Source organism: Bufo bufo, chromosome 4 (genome assembly GCF_905171765.1).
Source record: "Bufo bufo chromosome 4, aBufBuf1.1, whole genome shotgun sequence".
Taxonomy (NCBI): domain Eukaryota; kingdom Metazoa; phylum Chordata; class Amphibia; order Anura; family Bufonidae; genus Bufo; species Bufo bufo.
Window position 1 is genome coordinate 607,470,320 of NC_053392.1, and position 20,227 is coordinate 607,490,546.

The 20,227-nt window shown below is 41.4% G+C and overlaps 1 protein-coding gene across 1 annotated transcript in view; it reads left to right on the plus strand.

The window, feature by feature from the left end:
• LOC120997544 (calpain-13-like) overlaps positions 1-20,227 on the plus strand; it is a 162,696-nt gene that overhangs the window by 114,951 nt on the left and 27,518 nt on the right. The window contains exons 12-14 of the mRNA XM_040427635.1: positions 2,674-2,685; positions 11,855-12,057; positions 17,353-17,421. Of these exons, the coding sequence (XP_040283569.1) occupies positions 2,674-2,685; positions 11,855-12,057; positions 17,353-17,421 (284 nt within the window). The remainder of the gene's footprint in view (positions 1-2,673; positions 2,686-11,854; positions 12,058-17,352; positions 17,422-20,227) is intronic.

Here is a 20,227-nt window from a genome sequence, read left to right on the forward strand (position 1 = left end):
CCCCTATGTACAATAATATAACTACTATAAAACTGCCCCTATGTACAAGATATAACTACTATAATACTGCCCCTATGTACAAGATTATAACTACTATAATACTGCCTCCTATGTACAAGAATATAACTACTATAATACTGCTCCTATGTACAATATAACTACTATAATACTGCTCCTATGTACAAGAATATAACTACTATAATACTGCCTCCTATGTACAAGAATATAACTACTATAATACTGCCTCCTATGTACAAGAATATAACTACTATAAATACTGCCTCCTATGTACAAGAATATAACTACTATAATACTGCCTCCTATGTACAAGAATATAACTACTATAATACTGCTCCTATGTACAATATAACTACTATAATACTGCTCCTATGTACAAGAATATAACTACTATAATACTGCTCCTATGTACAAGAATATAACTACTATAATACTGCTCCTATGTACAAGAATATAACTACTATAATACTGTCTCCTATGTACAAGAATATCACTACTATATTACTGCTCCTGTGTACAGGAATATAACTACTATAATACTGCCTCCTATGTACAGGAATATAACTATAATACTGCTCCTATGTACAAGAATATAACTACTATAATACTGCCTCCTATGTACAAGAATATCACTACTAAATTACTGCTCCTGTGTACAAGAATATAACTACTATAATACTGCTCCTATGTACAGGAATATAACTACTATAATACTGCCTCCTATGTACAGGAATATAACTACTATAATACTGCCTCCTATGTACAGGAATATAACTACTATAATACTGCTCCTATGTACAATAATATAACTACAATAATACTGCTTCTATGTACAAGAATATAACTACTATAATACTGCTCCTATGTACAAGAATATAACTACTATAATACTGCTCCTATGTACAAGAATATAGCTACTATAATACTGCTCCTATGTACAAGAATATAACTACTATAATACTGCTCCTGTGTACAAGAATATAACTACTATAATACTGCCTCCTATGTACAAGAATATAACTGCTATAATACTGCTCCTATGTACAAGAATATAACTACTATAATACTGCCTCCTATGTACAAGAATATAACTACTATAATACTGCTCCTATGTACAAGGATATAACTACTATAATACTGCCTCCTGTGTACAAGAATATAACTACTATAATACTGCTCCTATGTACAAGAATATAACTACTATAATACTGCTCCTATGTACAAGAATATAACTACTATAATACTGCTCCTATGTACAAGAATATAACTACTATAATACTGCTCCTATGTACAAGAATATAACTACTATAATACTGCCTCCTATGTACAAGAATATAACTACTATAATACTGCTACTATGTACAAGAATATAACTAATATAATACTGCTCCTATATACAAGAATATAACTACTATAATACTGCTCCTATGTACAAGAATATAACTACTATAACACTGCTCCTATATACAAGAATATAACTACTATAATACTGCCTCCTATATACAAGAATATAACTACTATAATACTGCCTCCTATATACAAGAATATAACTACTATAATACTGCTCCTATGTACAAGAATATAACTACTATAATACTGCCTCCTATGTACAAGAATATAACTACTATAATACTGCTCCTATGTACAAGAATATAACTAATATAATACTGCTCCTATGTACAAGGATATAACTACTATAATACTGCCTCCTGTGTACAAGAATATAACTACTATAATACTGCCTCCTATGTACAAGAATATAACTACTATAATACTGCTCCTATGTACAAGAATATAACTAATATAATACTGCTCCTATATACAAGAATATAACTACTATAATACTGCTCCTATGTACAAGAATATAACTACTATAACACTGCTCCTATATACAAGAATATAACTACTATAATACTGCCTCCTATATACAAGAATATAACTACTATAATACTGCCTCCTATATACAAGAATATAACTACTATAATACTGCTCCTATGTACAAGAATATAACTACTATAACACTGCTCCTATATACAAGAATATAACTACTATAATACTGCCTCCTATATACAAGAATATAACTACTATAATACTGCCTCCTATATACAAGAATATAACTACTATAATACTGCTCCTATGTACAAGAATATAACTACTATAACACTGCTCCTATATACAAGAATATAACTACTATAATACTGCCTCCTATATACAAGAATATAACTACTATAATACTGCCCCCTATATACAAGAATATAACTACTATAATACTGCTCCTATGTACAAGAATATAACTACTATAATACTGCTCCTATGTACAAGAATATAACTACTATAATACTGCCTGCTATGTACAAGAATGTCACTACTATAATACTGCCTCCTATGTACAAGAATATAACTACTATAATACTGCTCCTATGTAGAAGAATATAACTACTATAATACTGCTCCTATGTACAAGAATATATCTGCATTAATGCTGCCCCTGTGTATAATTACTATATTGCTAATAAACAGTATGATAAAGCTCCCCCTAGTGGTGGCTGGAAATAACCAGCATGTTATCTTTTGAATCTATAGTATGCAGAGGATTTACATATTTTACTGTAGAAAAAGGGACTAATATTTATTTTTATTTTCTTTTTTTTGCAGGTTGTAGCCAAGGTATGAAATTCATGATATTTTAATATCTCTGCAGATACCTAATGCTATGTATGATGTATGTCCAGTGGTATGCCCTGGTAATAGCATTCTAATAATTCTACAGACACCTGTGTACACTGATCTCTGTATTTGCAATTGCTGCAAAAAAGAACAGTCATAATGTAACAGCTGCGACTACTAGATGTAAATGTAAGGCAGCCATTTGCAATACATATAGATTTTAGATGGCAAATTCAGATAATTTTGGTTGGATATGATAACAATCTAATTCCTGATCTAAGACCCATCAAAACATCTCCAGTTATTTCCTTCAAAATTATCTGGTCACCATTATCAATGGTTGTCTTATGGGCCTGTCCTAACTGCTTAAAGGGTCAACTTACTCCTTTATTACATGTCCATAAATCAAATAGACTGAGATCCCACCTCTAAAACTCTAACCTAGCTGGGAGTGAGCCTCAGTACCAAACCTAAAGTGAAGGATATGAGGAGTGGCCATATTTGTACGTGGTGCATTCAAATCTATGGGATCTGGGGAAACTGCTGATCAAGCTAGAGACCCTTATTCTCTGGAAAGGTAGGGATCCATAGGTGCCATCTCCATGTATCAGATATTTATACCATTACACATGTGTATGTCAGTCTGCATGGCCTAGCTGGCTAAAAAGGAACTTTTTGGACAAAAATATTACTTCTATGAAGATTGGTATTGGGCTATTTGGTTGGAAGATGGATCTGGATGTATCTATGACAATATAATAACTTATCATACAGTAGAACTGAGAGTTGTTAGTAATTGGGGATTATGCCCCTGAGATGGGACCTCCAAATATGACCCAATGTAACCACCGTCCATGTGGTGAAGTGTATAGAAATGAATATAGGACAAGATAAGGCAAAGATCAGTTAATTCTAAAAGGTATTGAATGCCTACTGATGTGACCTGCCATATCAGAGGGTCTGATCAGGACTGGATGCCATGCTTGAATGGTGGACTGCGGGGGGCACTTAATAAGTATTCGGCATCGTGGATTAAATTTCACATTTCACCCTCCAGCAATCCTTTTTTCCTAGATTGGCTGAAGCTGTTTGTTAATGGCTCACAGCTGAGCCCCATCAAAATTACAGATATGATCTACTAGTTGAGGAAATAGCTAAAATGACATTGAAATGGGAAGTTATCATTATGGGAGACTTTAATCTTCCTGATGTAAACTGGAAAACCAAAATAGCTAGTTCTGCCAGGAGTACAGATATTCTAAATTCCTTACTGGGATTATACCTACAGCAAGTAGTGGAGGAATCAACCCGGAAGGAGGCCATTTTAGAGTTAGTATTCACAAATGAGAATTTGGTATCTGATATTACTGTATAAGTTCAGTGACTGAGTCACACCACACAAAAACAAAAGTTTTAGATTTTAGAAAAACTGACTTTTCTAAAATTAGATTAGTGGTATACGAGTCTCTATCAGATTGGAACAGTTTCAATGGAGTCCAGGAGAAATGGGACTACTTAAAAGTGGCACTATTGAAGGCAACAGATAATTGCATTAGGCTTGTCAGTAAAAGCAAAAAAAGAAAGAGACCACTGTGGTACTCAGCAGAAGTGGACAAAATCACTAAAAACAAAAAAATAGCATTTAGTAATTATAAAAAACAAAACAAAACGAGGATGACAGGCAAATTTATAAGATTAGACAGAGAGAGGCCAAACAAGTTATAAGAGCTTCTAAAGCACAGGCAGAAGAGAAATTAGCTCAGTCAGGGAAAAAAGGCGATAAGACATTCTTCAGATACATAAACGAAAAAAGGAAACTAAAACAAGGAATTACCAAATTAAAAACTAAAGAAGGAAGGTATATGGAAGAAGATAAAGAACTAGCTGACGCCTCAATGAATACTTCTGTTCAGTTTTTACAAAGGAAAATGAAGGAAAAGGACCTCAGTTACGGGAGAAAGACTTGATGTATGTGTCTTTACAGAGTAAGAGGTTCTAAATCAGCTGTCTAAAATTAATACAAATAAGTCACAGGGGCCTGATGGGATACACCCAAAGCTATTAAAAGAGCTTAGCGGTGAACTAGCAAAACCATTAACAGATTTATTTAACCAATCACTGGTAACAGGAGTCGTCCCAAAGGATTGGAAATTAGCAAATGTTGCGCCCATTCACAAGAAAGGTAGTAGGGAGGAATCGGGCAACTATAGGCCAGCAAGCCTAACATCAATAGTGGGGAAATTAATGGAAACCATACTTAAGGAGAGGATTGTGGAACATCTAAAATCCCATGGATTGAAAGATAAAAAACAGCATGGGTTTACTTCAGGGAGATCATGTCAAACTAATCTTATTGATTTTTTTGATTGGGTGACTAAAATAATAGATGGCGGAGGTGCAGTAGACATCGCTTATCTAGACTTTAGTAAGGCTTTTGATACTGTCACACAAAGAAGGCTTATCAATAAATTGCGGTCTTTGTGCTTGGACTCCCATATTGTTGAATGGATTAGGCAGTAGCTGAGGGACAGGCAACAGAGGGTTGTAGTCAATGGAGTATATTCAGACCATGGTCTTGTTACCAGTGGGGTACCTCAGGGATCTGTTCTGGGACCCATATTGTTTAACCACCTCAGCCCCCAGTGCTTAAACACCCTGAAAGACCAGGCCACTTTTTACACTTCTGACCTACACTACTTTCACCGTTTATTGCTCGGTCATGCAACTTACCACCCAAATGAATTTTACCTCCTTTTCTTCTCACTAATAGAGCTTTCATTTGGTGGTATTTCATTGCTGCTGACATTTTTACTTTTTTTGTTATTAATCGAAATTTAACGATTTTTTTGCAAAAAAATGACATTTTTCACTTTCAGTTGTAAAATTTTGCAAAAAAAAACGAGATCCATATAGAAATTTTGCTCTAAATTTATAGTTCTACATGTCTTTGATAAAAAAAAAATGTTTGGGTAAAAAAAAAATGGTTTGGGTAAAAGTTATAGCGTTTACAAACTATGGTACAAAAATGTGAATTTCCGCTTTTTGAAGCCGCTCTGACTTTCTGAGCACCTGTCATGTTTCCTGAGGTTCTACAATGCCCAGACAGTACAAACACCCCACAAATGACCCCATTTCTGAAAGTACACACCCTAAGGTATTCGCTGATGGGCATAGTGAGTTCATAGAACTTTTTATTTTTTGTCACAAGTTAGCGGAAAATGATGATTTTTTTTTTTTGATTTTTTTTTCTTACAAAGTCTCATATTCCACTAACTTGTGACAAAAAATAAAAAGTTCTATGAACTCACTATGCCCATCAGCGAATACCTTGGGGTCTCTTCTTTCCAAAATGGGGTCACTTGTGGGGTAGTTATACTGCCCTGGCATTCTAGGGGCCCAAATGTGTGGTAAGGAGTTTGAAATCAAATTCAGTAAAAAATGACCTGTGAAATCCGAAAGGTGCTCTTTGGAATATGGGCCCCTTTGCCCACCTAGGCTGCAAAAAAGTGTCACACATCTGGTATCTCCGTACTCAGGAGAAGGTGGGGAATGTGTTTTGGGGTGTCATTTTATATATACCCATGCTGGGTGAGAGAAATATCTTGGCAAAAGACAACTTTTCCCATTTTTTTATACAAAGTTGTCATTTGACCAAGATATTTATCTCACCCAGTATGGGTATATGTAAAAAGACACCCCAAAACACATTCCTCAACTTCTCCTGAGTACGGGGATACCAGATGTGTGACGCTTTTTTGCAGCCTAGGTGGGCAAAGGGGCCCATATTCCAAAGAGCACCTTTCGGATTTCACTCCTCATTTTTTCCTGAATTTGATTTCAAACTCCTTACCACACATTTGGGCCCCTAGAATACCAGGGCAGTATAACTACCCCACAAGTGACCCCATTTTGGAAAGAAGACACCCCAAGGTATTCCGTGAGGGGCATGGCGAGTTCCTAGAATTTTTTATTTTTTGTCACAAGTTAGTGGAAAATGATGATTTTTTTTTTTTTTTTTTTTTTTCATACAAAGTCTCATATTCCACAAACTTGTGACAAAAAATAAAAACTTCCATGAACTCACTATGCCCATCAGCGAATACCTTGGGGTCTCTTCTTTCCAAAATGGGGTCACTTGTGGGGTAGTTATACTGCCCTGGCATTCTAGGGGCCCAAATGTGTGGTAAGTAGGTAAATGACCTGTGAAATCCGAAAGGTGCTCTTTGGAATGTGGGCCCCTTTGCCCCCCTAGGCTGCAAAAAAGTGTCACACATCTGGTATCTCCGTACTCAGGAGAAGTTGAGGAATGTGTTTTGGGGTGTCTTTTTACATATACCCATGCTGGGTGAGATAAATATCTTGGTCAAATGCCAACTTTGTATAAAAAAATGGGAAAAGTTGTCTTTTGCCAAGATATTTCTCTCACCCAGCATGGGTATATGTAAAATGACACCCCAAAACACATTCCCCAACTTCTCCCGATTACGGAGATACCAGATGTGTGACACTTTTTTGCAGCCTAGGTGGGCAAAGGGGCCCATATTCAAAAGAGCACCTTTCGGATTTCAAAGGTCATTTTTTACAGAATTTGATTTCAAACTCCTTACCACACATTTGGGCCCCTAGAATGCCAGGGCAGTATAACTACCCCACAAGTGACCCCATTTTGGAAAGAAGAGACCCCAAGGTATTCGCTGATGGGCATAGTGAGTTCATGGAACTTTTTATTTTTTGTCACAAGTTAGTGGAATATGAGACTTTGTATGAAAAAAAAAAAAAAAAAAAAAAATAAGCATTTTCCACTAACTTGTGACAAAAAATAAAAAATTCTAGGAACTCGCCATGCCCCTCACGAAATACCTTGGGGTGTCTTCTTTCCAAAATGGGGTCACTTGTGGGGTAGTTATACTGCCCTGGCATTTTCCAGGGGCCCTAATGTGTGGTAAGTAGGTAAATGACCTGTGAAATCCTAAAGGTGCTCTTTGGAATATGGGCCCCTTTGCCCACCTAGGCTGCAAAAAAGTGTCACACATGTGGTATCTCCGTATTCAGGAGACGTTGGGGAATGTGTTTTGGGGTGTCATTTTACATATACCCATGCTGGGTGAGAGAAATATCTTGGCAAAAGACAACTTTTCCCATTTTTTTATACAAAGTTGGCATTTGACCAAGATATTTCTCTCACCCAGCATGGGTATATGTAAAATGACACCCCAAAACACATTCCCCAACTTCTCCTGAGTACGGCGATACCAGATGTGTGACACTTTTTTGCAGCCTAGATGCGCAAAGGTGCCCAAATTCCTTTTAGGAGGGCATTTTTAGACATTTGGATACCAGACTTCTTCTCACGCTTTGGGGCCCCTAGAATGCCAGGGCATTATAAATACCCCACATGTGACCCCATTTTGGAAAGAAGACACCCCAAGGTATTCAATGAGGGGCATGGCGAGTTCATAGAAATTTTTTTTTTTTGGCACAAGTTAGCGGAAATTGATATTTTTTATTTTTTTCTCACAAAGTCTCCCGTTCCGCTAACTTGGGACAAAAATTTCAATCTTTCATGGACTCAATATGCCCCTCACGGAATACCTGGGGGTGTCTTCTTTCCGAAATGGGGTCACATGTGGGGTATTTATACTGCCCTGGCATTCTAGGGGCCCTAAAGCGTGAGAAGAAGTCTGGAATATAAATGTCTAAAAAATTTTACGCATTTGGATTCCGTGAGGGGTATGGTGAGTTCATGTGAGATTTTATTTTTTGACACAAGTTAGTGGAATATGAGACTTTGTAAGAAAAAAAAAAAAAAAATTCCGCTAACTTGGGCCAAAAAAATATCTGAATGGAGCCTTACAGAGGGGTGATCAATGACAGGGGGGTTGATCAATGACAGGGGGGTTGATCAATGACAGGGGGGTGATCAGGGAGTCTATATGGGGTGATAACCACAGTCATTGATCACGCCCCTGTAAGGCTTCATTCAGACGTCCGGATGCGTTTTGCGGATCCGATCCATCTATCAGTGCATCCGTAAAAATCATGCGGACGTCTGAATGGAGCTTTACAGGGGGGTAATCAATGACAGGGGGGTGATCAGGGAGTCTATATGGGGTGATCACCACAGTCATTGATCACGCCCCTGTAAGGCTTCATTCAGACGTCCGGATGCGTTTTGCGGATCCGATCCATCTATCAGTGCATCCGTAAAAATCATGCGGACGTCTGAATGGAGCTTTACAGGGGGGTAATCAATGACAGGGGGGTAATCAATGACAGGGGGGTGATCAGGGAGTCTATATGGGGTGATCACCACAGTCATTGATCATGCCCCTGTAAGGCTTCATTCAGACGTCCGGATGCGTTTTGCGGATCCGATCCATCTATCAGTGCATCCGTAAAAATCATGCGGACATCTGAATGGAGCTTTACAGGGGGGTAATCAATGACAGGGGGGTGATCACCACAGTCATTGATCATGCCCCTGTAAGGCTTCATTCAGACGACCGGATGCGTTTTGCGGATCCGATCCATGTATCAGTGCATCCGTAAAAATCATGCGGACATCTGAATGGAGCTTTACAGGGGGGTGATCAGGGAGTCTATATGGGGTGATCACCACAGTCATTGATCATGCCCCTGTAAGGCTTCATTCAGACGTCCGGATGCGTTTTGCGGATCCGATCCATCTATCAGTGGATCCGTAAAAATCATGCGGACGTCTGAATGGAGCTTTACAGGGGGGTAATCAATGACAGGGGGGTAATCAATGACAGGGGGGTGATCAGGGAGTCTATATGGGGTGATCACCACAGTCATTGATCACGCCCCTGTAAGGCTTCATTCAGACGTCCGGATGCGTTTTGCGGATCCGATCCATCTATCAGTGGATCCGTAAAAATCATGCGGACGTCTGAATGGAGCTTTACAGGGGGTTGATCAATGACAGGGGGGTAATCAATGACAGGGGGGTGATCAGGGAGTCTATATGGGGTGATCAGGGGTGATTAGGGGTGATCAGGGGCTAATAAGGGGTTAATAAGTGACGGGGGGGGTGTAGTGTAGTGTAGTGGTGCTTGGTGCTACTTTACTGAGCTACCTGTGTCCTCTGGTGGTCGATCCAAACAAAGGGGACCACCAGAGGACCAGGTAGCAGGTATATTAGACGCTGTTATCAAAACAGCGTCTAATATACCTGTTAGGGGTTAAAAAAAACACATCTCCAGCCTGCCAGCGAACGATCGCCGCTGGCAGGCTGGAGATCAACTCTCTTACCTTCCGTTCCTGTGAGCGCGCGCGCCTGTGTGCGCGCGTTCACAGGAAATCTCGCCCATCGCGAGATGACGCGTATATGCGTGACTGTGCGCAGCGCTGCCACCTCCGGAACGCGATCCTGCGTTAGGCGGTCCGGAGGTGGTTAATATCTTTATCAGCGAAATTGCAGAAGGCCTTGATGGTAAGGTGTGTCTTTTTGCTGATGACACAAAGATTTGTAACTGGGTTGATGTTCCTGGAGGGATACACCAAATGGAAAAGGATTTAGGAAAACTAGAGGAATGGTCAAAAATCTGGCAACTAAAATTTAATGTTGATAAGTGCAAGATAATGCACCTGGGGCGTAAAAACCCAAGAGCAGAATATAAAATCAGTGATACAGTCCTAACCTCAGTATCTGAGGAAAGGGATTTAGGGGTCATTATTTCAGAAGACTTAAAGGTAGGCAGACAATGTCATAGAGCAGCATGCTTCATGCTAGCAGAATGCTTGGGTGTATAGGGAGAGGCATTACCAGTAGACAGAGGGAGGTGCTCATGCCGCTCTACAGAGCACTAGTGAGACCTCATTTGGAGTATTGTGCGCAGTACTGGAGACCATATCTCCAGAAGGATATTGATAATTTGGAGAGAGTTCAGAGAAGAGCTACTAAACTAGTACATCGATTGCAGGATAAAACTTACCAGGAAAGATTAAAGGACCTTAACATGTATAGCTAGGAAGAAAGACGAGACAGAGGGGATATGATGGAAACTACTAAATACATAAAGGGAATCAACAAGGTAAAAGAGGAGAGAATATTTAAAAGAAGAAAAACTGCTACAAGAGGACATAGTGTTAAATTAGAGGGGCAAAGGTTTAAAAGTAATATCAGGAAGTATTACTTTACTGAGAGAGTAGTGGATGCATGGAATAGCCTTCCTGCAGAAGTGGTAGCTGCAAATACAGTGAAGGAGTTTAAGCATGCATGGGATAGGCATGAGGCCATCCTTCATATAAGATAGGGCCAGGGGCTATCCATAGTATTTAGTATATTGGGCAGACTAGATGGGCCAAATGGTTCTTATCTGCCGACACATTCTATGTTTCTATGTTTCTATGTAGATGGCAGAAAATCCTTGGGAGATATCCCTCTGCTGAAATACAGAGAAGAATTTAGGGAAACAGATTCTGGTTTAACTTGAAGCTTGCAAAAACAGCAATAGAACCTCACTACAATGTACCATTTATGATACAGGTGCCTTCTTAATTGGCCTTTGCTTTCTATCCAGTACCAGGGCCTAGGTTGGTCTGCTACATACAGTACCATGGAGTTAGTTGAAGTCCAGGTTATAGTAACCCAATTTGATTGGGCTTTAAGTTCTTACTGAAATATGAGAGTCCAACCCATTGACTATTTTGCTCATACTTATTCTTCTTTGCTTTGGGTAGGTTTTATAATGCCTTGGGGAGCACTGATACATTGCAGCGCCAAAGAATAAACATCTTCCCAGCTGATGATATTTGGTGATGGTCAGGTGTTCCCAATGTGATGGAAAAGTTCATGTGAACTTGCCAAAAACTACAATGTGGTTGAAATTGTCCTCCAAACCAGTTTTTCACATTTTTGCCCCAACCATCCGATGTCCAGAGGTGTCTGTGAAGCCCAGTCAACAAAGTGACTACTACCCATGTTTTTTGGCACAAATCAAGATGAGTGAATTATACTCATGGATAAAAATATTCCTATGTGTCTCATAGCTTTGTGTCTCAGTCTATATTACCCAAATTTACAAATTTGCAATTTCCTGTTTTTGCCCAAATAGTGTTGTCTACATCATACATCCATTTTTTCCAAACTGAAGTCTTATCCCTTATAATTCACAATAGTTTTTTTTCCCCTCTGTTTATCCTGTAGGGCGTTAAAAATGGGTCACAACAAAAATTTTCCTGGCAGCAGGGAGCAGAAACGATCAACTCAGGACTAGAACAGGCCAGAGAAGTGACTAGATCTTTCATGGCTCCACCTGGCACCTACGTCATTCTACCCTTCACCCAAAACAAGGGACAAGAGTCTGAGTTCCTTTTAAGAATCTTTATGAAGACATCACAGATTGCTCAGTAAGAATTTTTGGTTTTTATTTCAGTTTTCTTGGGAAGATTAAGGAAGGGTAAAGATTTTGCAATCAAAGATTAAAAGTCTTAAATTATTCTGGAAAGTAATGGAGAACCTTATTTACATAGGATCTGATGAAGGTTGCAATTGATTAGTCTTGTGAAAATTTGATGCACAATTCTTCTACTTTAATTTTCAAATGTTTCACGAATGTTGCAACTTCGTTATACCCAAGGGCTTACAAGGACTACATTGTGAGCAAACTCCAACAATGTTGGACATCCCACTGATGTGTCCTTCTTTACTGTTCCATACTTTTAGGATGCTCTATTGGGAGCTGCTTATGGTATAGGTGTCTATGTGCAACCACCCAGGGGTTGTGATGTGGCTTGCAAACTGTGGAGGATTTTTCTAGTATGTTGTGATAATATAGTGAATTTATTTGTGAGAAACGGAAGTTCTTGACAACATTTTTGGAAGCGAAAGGGCGGACACATCTGTAGTTTGATCTTGGCGCTGTGCCACCTCTCACATCAGCCACTGGCCACTTAAATCGAAAAACTAGAGTATTGGGTCAAACTAGATCATAGCCTTGACTCATAATTGTCATCATATTATAACTGATCAAGTCGGTTTTGACTCCCGACAACCACAAGACCAAGGCTTCTTTGTGACCTCTGTTTGGACCTACAGTACATACTTCTAGAGCAATTTTTTTTTTTTATGGCAGCTATCCATCTTCTCCGCTTTCAGGTTGTCCACTCATCTCTATGCATCTTTAGTCTCCTTAACACATGTCCATAATCTCCCTGATTGTCTTCCTCCTTCTTGGCACTGGTCATGCTCTTTTCCCTTAAAGAGGTTGTCCGGGTTCAGAGCTGAACCCGGACATATCCATAATTTCACCCAGGCAGCCCCCCTGACAAGAGCATCTGCCCAGCAGTGTGATCGGTGAAGTCACCGGCTCTGATCGGCCGGCTTTAGCACTGCCCTAGCCATTTTACAGGCTAGGGCAGCGCTAAAGCCCGTCCATCAGTGCTGGTGATGTCACCTGGCTCACTACTGGGCAGCCGTAAGGAGAGCCCGGTTCGTTACTGGAACTTCAGAAAACGCCTTTGCCCTGCGCGATTCAGTGCAGGGCAAAAGAGAACATCGGAGCAGGAACTGCTCCGATGCTCAAGTCAGGGGGGCTGCCGGGGAAAAAATGAGGATTAGTGTTGATTGCAAATATTCGAATCGCAAATTTTTATTGCGAATATCGGCACTTCGAGAATTCACGAAGATGTAGAATATAGTGCTATATATTCGTAATCGCGAATATTCTAGATTTTTAAGTAACCTCCCTTCTTGCTTGTGGGCCAATGAGAAGGCTGCAATATCTTTGTCAGAGCTTAGCAACATCTCTAGCAACCAATAGGAAAGTTGCCTCCCCTTACTATATAAGAAACTCCCCAGCAGCCATTTTCTTCTGTTTTTTTGCAGTTCTGAGAGAGAGCAGTGTCATTGCTGTGCTCTGTGCTTTCATCTGGATCCTATTCCTTATCCAATTACATTAGATAGTTAGTTAGTTAGTTAGTTAGTTAGTTAGTTAGCTTATATATATAATACAAATAGTTAGTGGGAGATAGTCAGTGTAGGTTAGATAGTGATATACAGGGAGTGCAGAATTATTAGGCAAGTTGTATTTTTGAGGATTAATTTTATTATTGAACAACAACCATGTTCTCAATGAACCCAAAAAACTCATTAATATCAAAGCTGAATATTTTTGGAAGTAGTTTTTAGTTTGTTTTTAGTTTTAGCTATTTTAGGGGGATATCTGTGTGTGCAGGTGACTATTACTGTGCATAATTATTAGGCAACTTAACAAAAAAAAAATATATACCCATTTCAATTATTTATTTTTACCAGTGAAACCAATATAACATCTCAACATTCACAAATATACATTTCTGACATTCAAAAACAAAACAAAAACAAATCAGTGACCAATATAGCCACCTTTCTTTGCAAGGACACTCAAAAGCCTGCCATCCATGGATTCTGTCAGTGTTTTGATCTGTTCACCATCAACATTGCGTGCAGCAGCAACCAGAGCCTCCCAGACACTGTTCAGAGAGGTGTACTGTTTTCCCTCCTTGTAAATCTCACATTTGATGATGGACCACAGGTTCTCAATGGGGTTCAGATCAGGTGAACAAGGAGGCCATGTCATTAGATTTTCTTCTTTTATACCCTTTCTTGCCAGCCACGCTGTGGAGTACTTGGACGCGTGTGATGGAGCATTGTCCTGCATGAAAATCATGTTTTTCTTGAAGGATGCAGACTTCTTCCTGTACCACTGCTTGAAGAAGGTGTCTTCCAGAAACTGGCAGTAGGACTGGGAGTTGAGCTTGACTCCATCCTCAACCCGAAAAGGCCCCACAAGCTCATCTTTGATGATACCAGCCCAAACCAGTACTCCACCTCCACCTTGCTGGCGTCTGAGTCGGACTGGAGCTCTCTGCCCTTTACCAATCCCGCCACGGGCCCATCCATCTGGCCCATCAAGACTCACTCTCATTTCATCAGTCCATAAAACCTTAGAAAAATCAGTCTTGAGATATTTCTTGGCCCAGTCTTGACGTTTCAGCTTGTGTGTCTTGTTCAGTGGTGGTCGTCTTTCAGTCTTTCTTACCTTGGCCATGTCTCTGAGTATTGCACACCTTGTGCTTTTGGGCACTTCAGTGATGTTGCAGCTCTGAAATATGGCCAAACTGGTGGGAAGTGGCATCTTGGCAGCTGCACGCTTGACTTTTCTCAGTTCATGGGCAGTTATTTTGCGCCTTGGTTTTTCCACACGCTTCTTGCGACCCTGTTGACTATTTTGATTGAAACGCTTGATTGTTCGATGATCACGCTTCAGAAGCTTTGCAATTTTAAGAGTGCTGCATCCCTCTGCAAGATATCTCACTATTTTTGACTTTTCTGAGCCTGTCAAGTCCTTCTTTTGACCCATTTTGCCAAAGGAAAGGAAGTTGCCTAATAATTATGCACACCTGATATAGGGTGTTGATGTCATTAGACCACACCCCTTCTCATTACAGAGATGCACATCACCTAATATGCTTAATTGGTAGTAGGCTTTCGAGCCTATACAGCTTGGAGTAAGACAACATGCATAAAGAGGATGATGTGGTCAAAATACTCATTTGCCTAATAATTCTGCACGCAGTGTAGTGTAGCTGATAGGTTCCAGTGCAGGGTGTTAGGTAGTGTGATAGGGATTACTGTTTCTCTGCTGTCCATACATACATGCTACAGACATAGTGCTGTGATGTCACAACAATACTTAGTGCACCCATCAGTAATATCTACTCAGACCTGATAAAATGTGAAGTTGCATGTATTGCGCAAAAAATATGCGCATCATTAGTGCCGATTTGCGCAATCGCGAAAATAATGACTGGAGATCATGAATTTGAGAATTCTAGAATTTATTGCGAATATTATGCAAAAAATTAGCAATATATTGTGAAAACGAATATTGCCTATGCTGCTCATCACTAATGGGGATATGTCTGGGTTCAGCTCTGAAACCGGACAACCCCTTTAAATACTTTGGACCTTAGTTGTCTTCTTCTCCAATGAGTTGATCTTCACAAAATCAAATCTTCGGATAGGTCATCAACATCACATCGATGGGGGTCTGACTCTGGGGATGGCCACGATAACCTGTTGGAAGAGGCTGCAGCAGTCTTTAAGTACTTAGGCCTCTTCCTAGGCCAGTGACATCCCGCTCATCAGTCACATGGCCTAGTAGCAGCTCATTCCTGTTCAAGCGAATGGGGCAGATCTGCAATACCATGCACAGCTGCTATACAATGTACTGCGCTGTTCTTGGTAAGCAGTGAAGAGACCGCAGCACCCACAGGAGCACCAGTGAGCACAGCAGCCTCTTCAAACACCTGATTGGCAGGGGTGCCAGGAGTCAGAAGCCTGCTGATCTGATATCGATGACCTGTCCTGAGGAAAGGTCATCAATGTCAAATTCCCAGATAACTCCTTCAATTTCATGTTGTCCAGTTGTTTGGATCTTCAGTATTCTCCATACCATGTCCATAATCTATCTGATTGTCTCCCTCCTTCTTGATGCTGGTCATCCTCATCCTCTTTTCTCTTCAACTCTTTGGATCGTAATTGTCTTCTTCTCCAGTGAGTTAGATCTTCTCAAATTCAGATGGATCTTCAGTCATGGTTTTGGTCATGCAACGTGTATCTCCCCCTAGGGCCCCTATATCACGAGTCCAGGTTTAGTAGGAAATGCCCAAGTGGTATAGTGCGGCCTAAATGTCTCTTATTGTGTGTCATGGTGCTCCTACCTGGAGCCCGCTGGACCCCAGGCTTCGGCTCTGAAGCAATAAATAGGGGGGAATAATTGAGGGATAAAAGAATAACTTGAGTCCAGTCCTTGAGATGAAGTTCAATGGCAGTTTTACTTTGCATAAACGTTCCCTAAAACAGTATACAGGCTTTGTCTTGGTTCCAGCAGGCTTTAGCATGAAACTGGCAGGCAAACTCCACTCTGCTATATCTGTTTCTCTCTGAATCTGCTGTACTGACAGGCTGGCTATATAACTCAACTTCTTCTGTATGCTGCACTTTACTTTGTAGTCTGACTCTAGGTTATGCCAGGGAACTTTCCTCCTGGCTCCTGAAGTTTCAAGCCTTGGCCTCCATGGCCAGCAGAGCTTAGGGTGCTCTTGCTGGCCTGGGCACGTCCAGCAGAGACGTGGCCATGCACACCTTTCCCCTAGCAGGGGGTAAGATAGACTGACTCTAACTGGTCCCGACCCATCCTGAAGGAAGTAGGACAAGCCCACTTCTCTCCAGAGGGGGGTTAGAATGGAACGGAAAGCTCCATTCTACCTAAGTACAGTGCTGCCGTGTTTGATGCCACCTGCTGGTGAACCAGGCACATTACATATGAACAGTTACATAACAACATTGTTAGGAATGAACAGTGTGGAGGACCTGGAAATATGGTAAATACATCAGATGACATGAGGTTAGACCAAAAAAGACAGTAGTAAGGTGCAGAAGTGGTAACACCACTCTGGGGTGTTACAGTCCCGCTTCCACTTGTTTTACTTGTTGTCTGTGGTAGGTCTGGGCCAACTCTAAAGTTACATGCATTCAGTTAAAGGGGTATCTTCATGGCTATATCTATTGGCCTGATATTACTCTAAAAATAATGCTACCCTACTGAATCTATAGACTTTGTATCAGCTAGACAGTATTATGGCATGTTATCATTGTAGATCTCCAGACACCGGAACAACACCGAGTGAAATGAACCAAAAACTCAGCACCAGCAGCTCCTCGTCTCGGTAAGTATCACAGAATCCATACTACTGTCATCTTCATGTTTCCCCTGTATCTGTATTAGTCGAGCTATTACCTTCCATTCTCTATTAGCTCTGTCCACTTACATAGACCATGTAAGGCGAGGGTCGGCAACCTTTTAAAAAAAATCTAAGTTGAAGCGCTCAGTGTGCCGAGCCATACAGGAAGGTAATATGTGACATTAACCAGGTATTTACTAGCTATGTCCCAAAATTCTCAGCAACACTGCCTCACCTGCACGGCTTAAAGAGGTTTACAACATTTCAGAAAAATTGCCTTCCGGCAAATGTATGGGTAGCAAAGATGGTCACTGCTCCTTGGAATCCTCCTAAGAAACCAATATATGGGGTAACCCCCCCACCGACCATACACTTATTGACAGTGGGGAAGAGCAGCACTCACTCATTTTAAGTGACTGAGGGCTGCCCTCCCCCACCACTGTCTGACATACATCGGTGCCCCATATACTGGTGACCCCCACAGAGCTGCACCAATCACAATTAGATCTCACCCCCTCACAGACTAATTACATTCCAGCACCCCCCCCCCCCCCCCCAAAGTAGTCAGATAGCTTGTTCCCCATCCCCCCAGAAATCATTCTAAGGCTCATCACTCCTTCCCCCAAAGTAGTCAGAAAGCTGGTTTCCCTTCATAACGAGCCTCTCCTATCCCCCCAGCTATTGTGTTCAGACTCACCAACCTCTCCCCCAATCTGGTCCAATGCTGGTTTACCAATCTCTCCATCATCTCCCCACCCCCCAATCTGGTCCAATGCTGGTTTCCCAATCTCCCCATCATTTCCCCACCCCCCAATCTGGTTCCATGCTGGTCTCCCAATCTCCCCATCATCTCCCCACCCCCCCAGTCTGGTCCCATGCTGGTTTCCCAATCACCCCATCATCTCCCCACCCCCCAATCTGGTTCCATGCTGGTCTCCCAATCTCCCCATCATCTCCCCACCGCCCAATCTGGTCCCATGCTTGTTTCCCAATCTCCCCATCATCTCCCCACCCCCCAATCTGGTCCCATGCTGGTTTCCCAATCTCCCCACCTCCCAATCTGGTAAACCAGCATGGGACCAATCTCCCCATCATCTCGCCACCCCCCAATCTGGTCCCATTCTGGTTTCCCAATCTCCCCATCATCTCCCCACCCCCCAATCTGGTCCCATGCTGGTCTCCCAATCTCCCCATCATCTCCCCACCCCCTAATCTGGTCACATACAAACTCTCAGTATACCTTTGTTTATAGCAGTCCTGAGGAGAAGCGCAGCGGCGAGGTACAGTGCAGGCCAGCCAGTAGCATAGCAGAGTGCCACTCTCTGCTATCGCTCCTCTGTGGAGTTCGGGGCGGGAAGCGTGAGGGGGTCTAGCAGACGCATCGGGCATGACCTGTCTGAAGAGCTTTACTTAAAGCGGTATAGCGCAGCGGCAGGGCATCCAATAAATGGCGACAAGATTGAAAAGTCTTGCTGTCATCTGGCGTGCCAGCAGAAAGCAGTCTGCTGTCCATACATACATGCTACAGACATAGTGCTGTGATGTCACAACAATACTTAGTGCACCCATCAGTAATATCTACTCAGACCTGATAAAATGTGAAGTTGCATGTATTGCGCAAAAAATATGCGCATCATTAGTGCCGATTTGCGCAATCACGAAAATAATGACTGGAGATCATGAATTTGAGAATTCTAGAATTTATTGCGAATATTATGCAAAAAATTTGCAATATATCGCGAAAAAAAATATTGCCTATGCTGCTCATCACTAATGGGGATATGTCTGGGTTCAGCTCTGAAACCGGACAACCCCTTTAAATACTTTGGACCTTAGTTGTCTTCTTCTCCAATGAGTTGATCTTCACAAAATCAAATCTTCGGATAGGTCATCAACATCACATCGATGGGGGTCTGACTCTGGGGATGGCTACGATAACCTGTTGGAAGAGGCTGCAGCAGTCTTTAAGTACTTAGGCCTCTTCCTAGGCCAGTGACATCACGCTCATCAGTCACATGGCCTAGTAGCAGCTCATTCCTGTTCAAGCGAATGGGGCAGATCTGCAATAATATGCACAGCTGCTATACAATGTACTGCGCTGTTCTTGGTAAGCAGTGAAGAGACCGCAGCACCCACAAGAGCACCAGTGAGCACAGCAGCCTCTTCAAACACCTGATTGGCAGGGGTGCCAGGAGTCAGAAGCCTGCTGATCTGATATCGATGACCTGTCCTGAGGAAAGGTCATCAATGTCAAATTCCCAGATAACTCCTTCAATTTCATGTTGTCCAGTTGTTTGGATCTTCAGTCTTCTCCATACCATGTCCATAATCTATCTGATTGTCTCCCTCCTTCTTGATGCTGGTCATCCTCATCCTCTTTTCTCTTCAACTCTTTGGATCGGAATTGTCTTCTTCTCCAGTGAGTTAGATCTTCTCAAATTCAGATGGATCTTCAGTCATGGTTTTGGTCATGCAACGTGTATCTCCCCCTAGGGCCCCTATATCACGAGTCCAGGTTTAGTAGGAAATGCCCAAGTGGTATAGTGCGGCCTAAATGTCTCTTATTGTGTGTCATGGTGCTCCTACCTGGAGCCCGCTGGACCCCAGGCTTCGGCTCTGAAGCAATAAATAGGGGGGAATAATTGAGGGATAAAAGAATAACTTGAGTCCAGTCCTTGAGATGAAGTTCAATGGCAGTTTTACTTTGCATAAACGTTCCCTAAAACAGTATACAGGCTTTGTCTTGGTTCCAGCAGGCTTTAGCATGAAACTGGCAGGCAAACTCCACTCT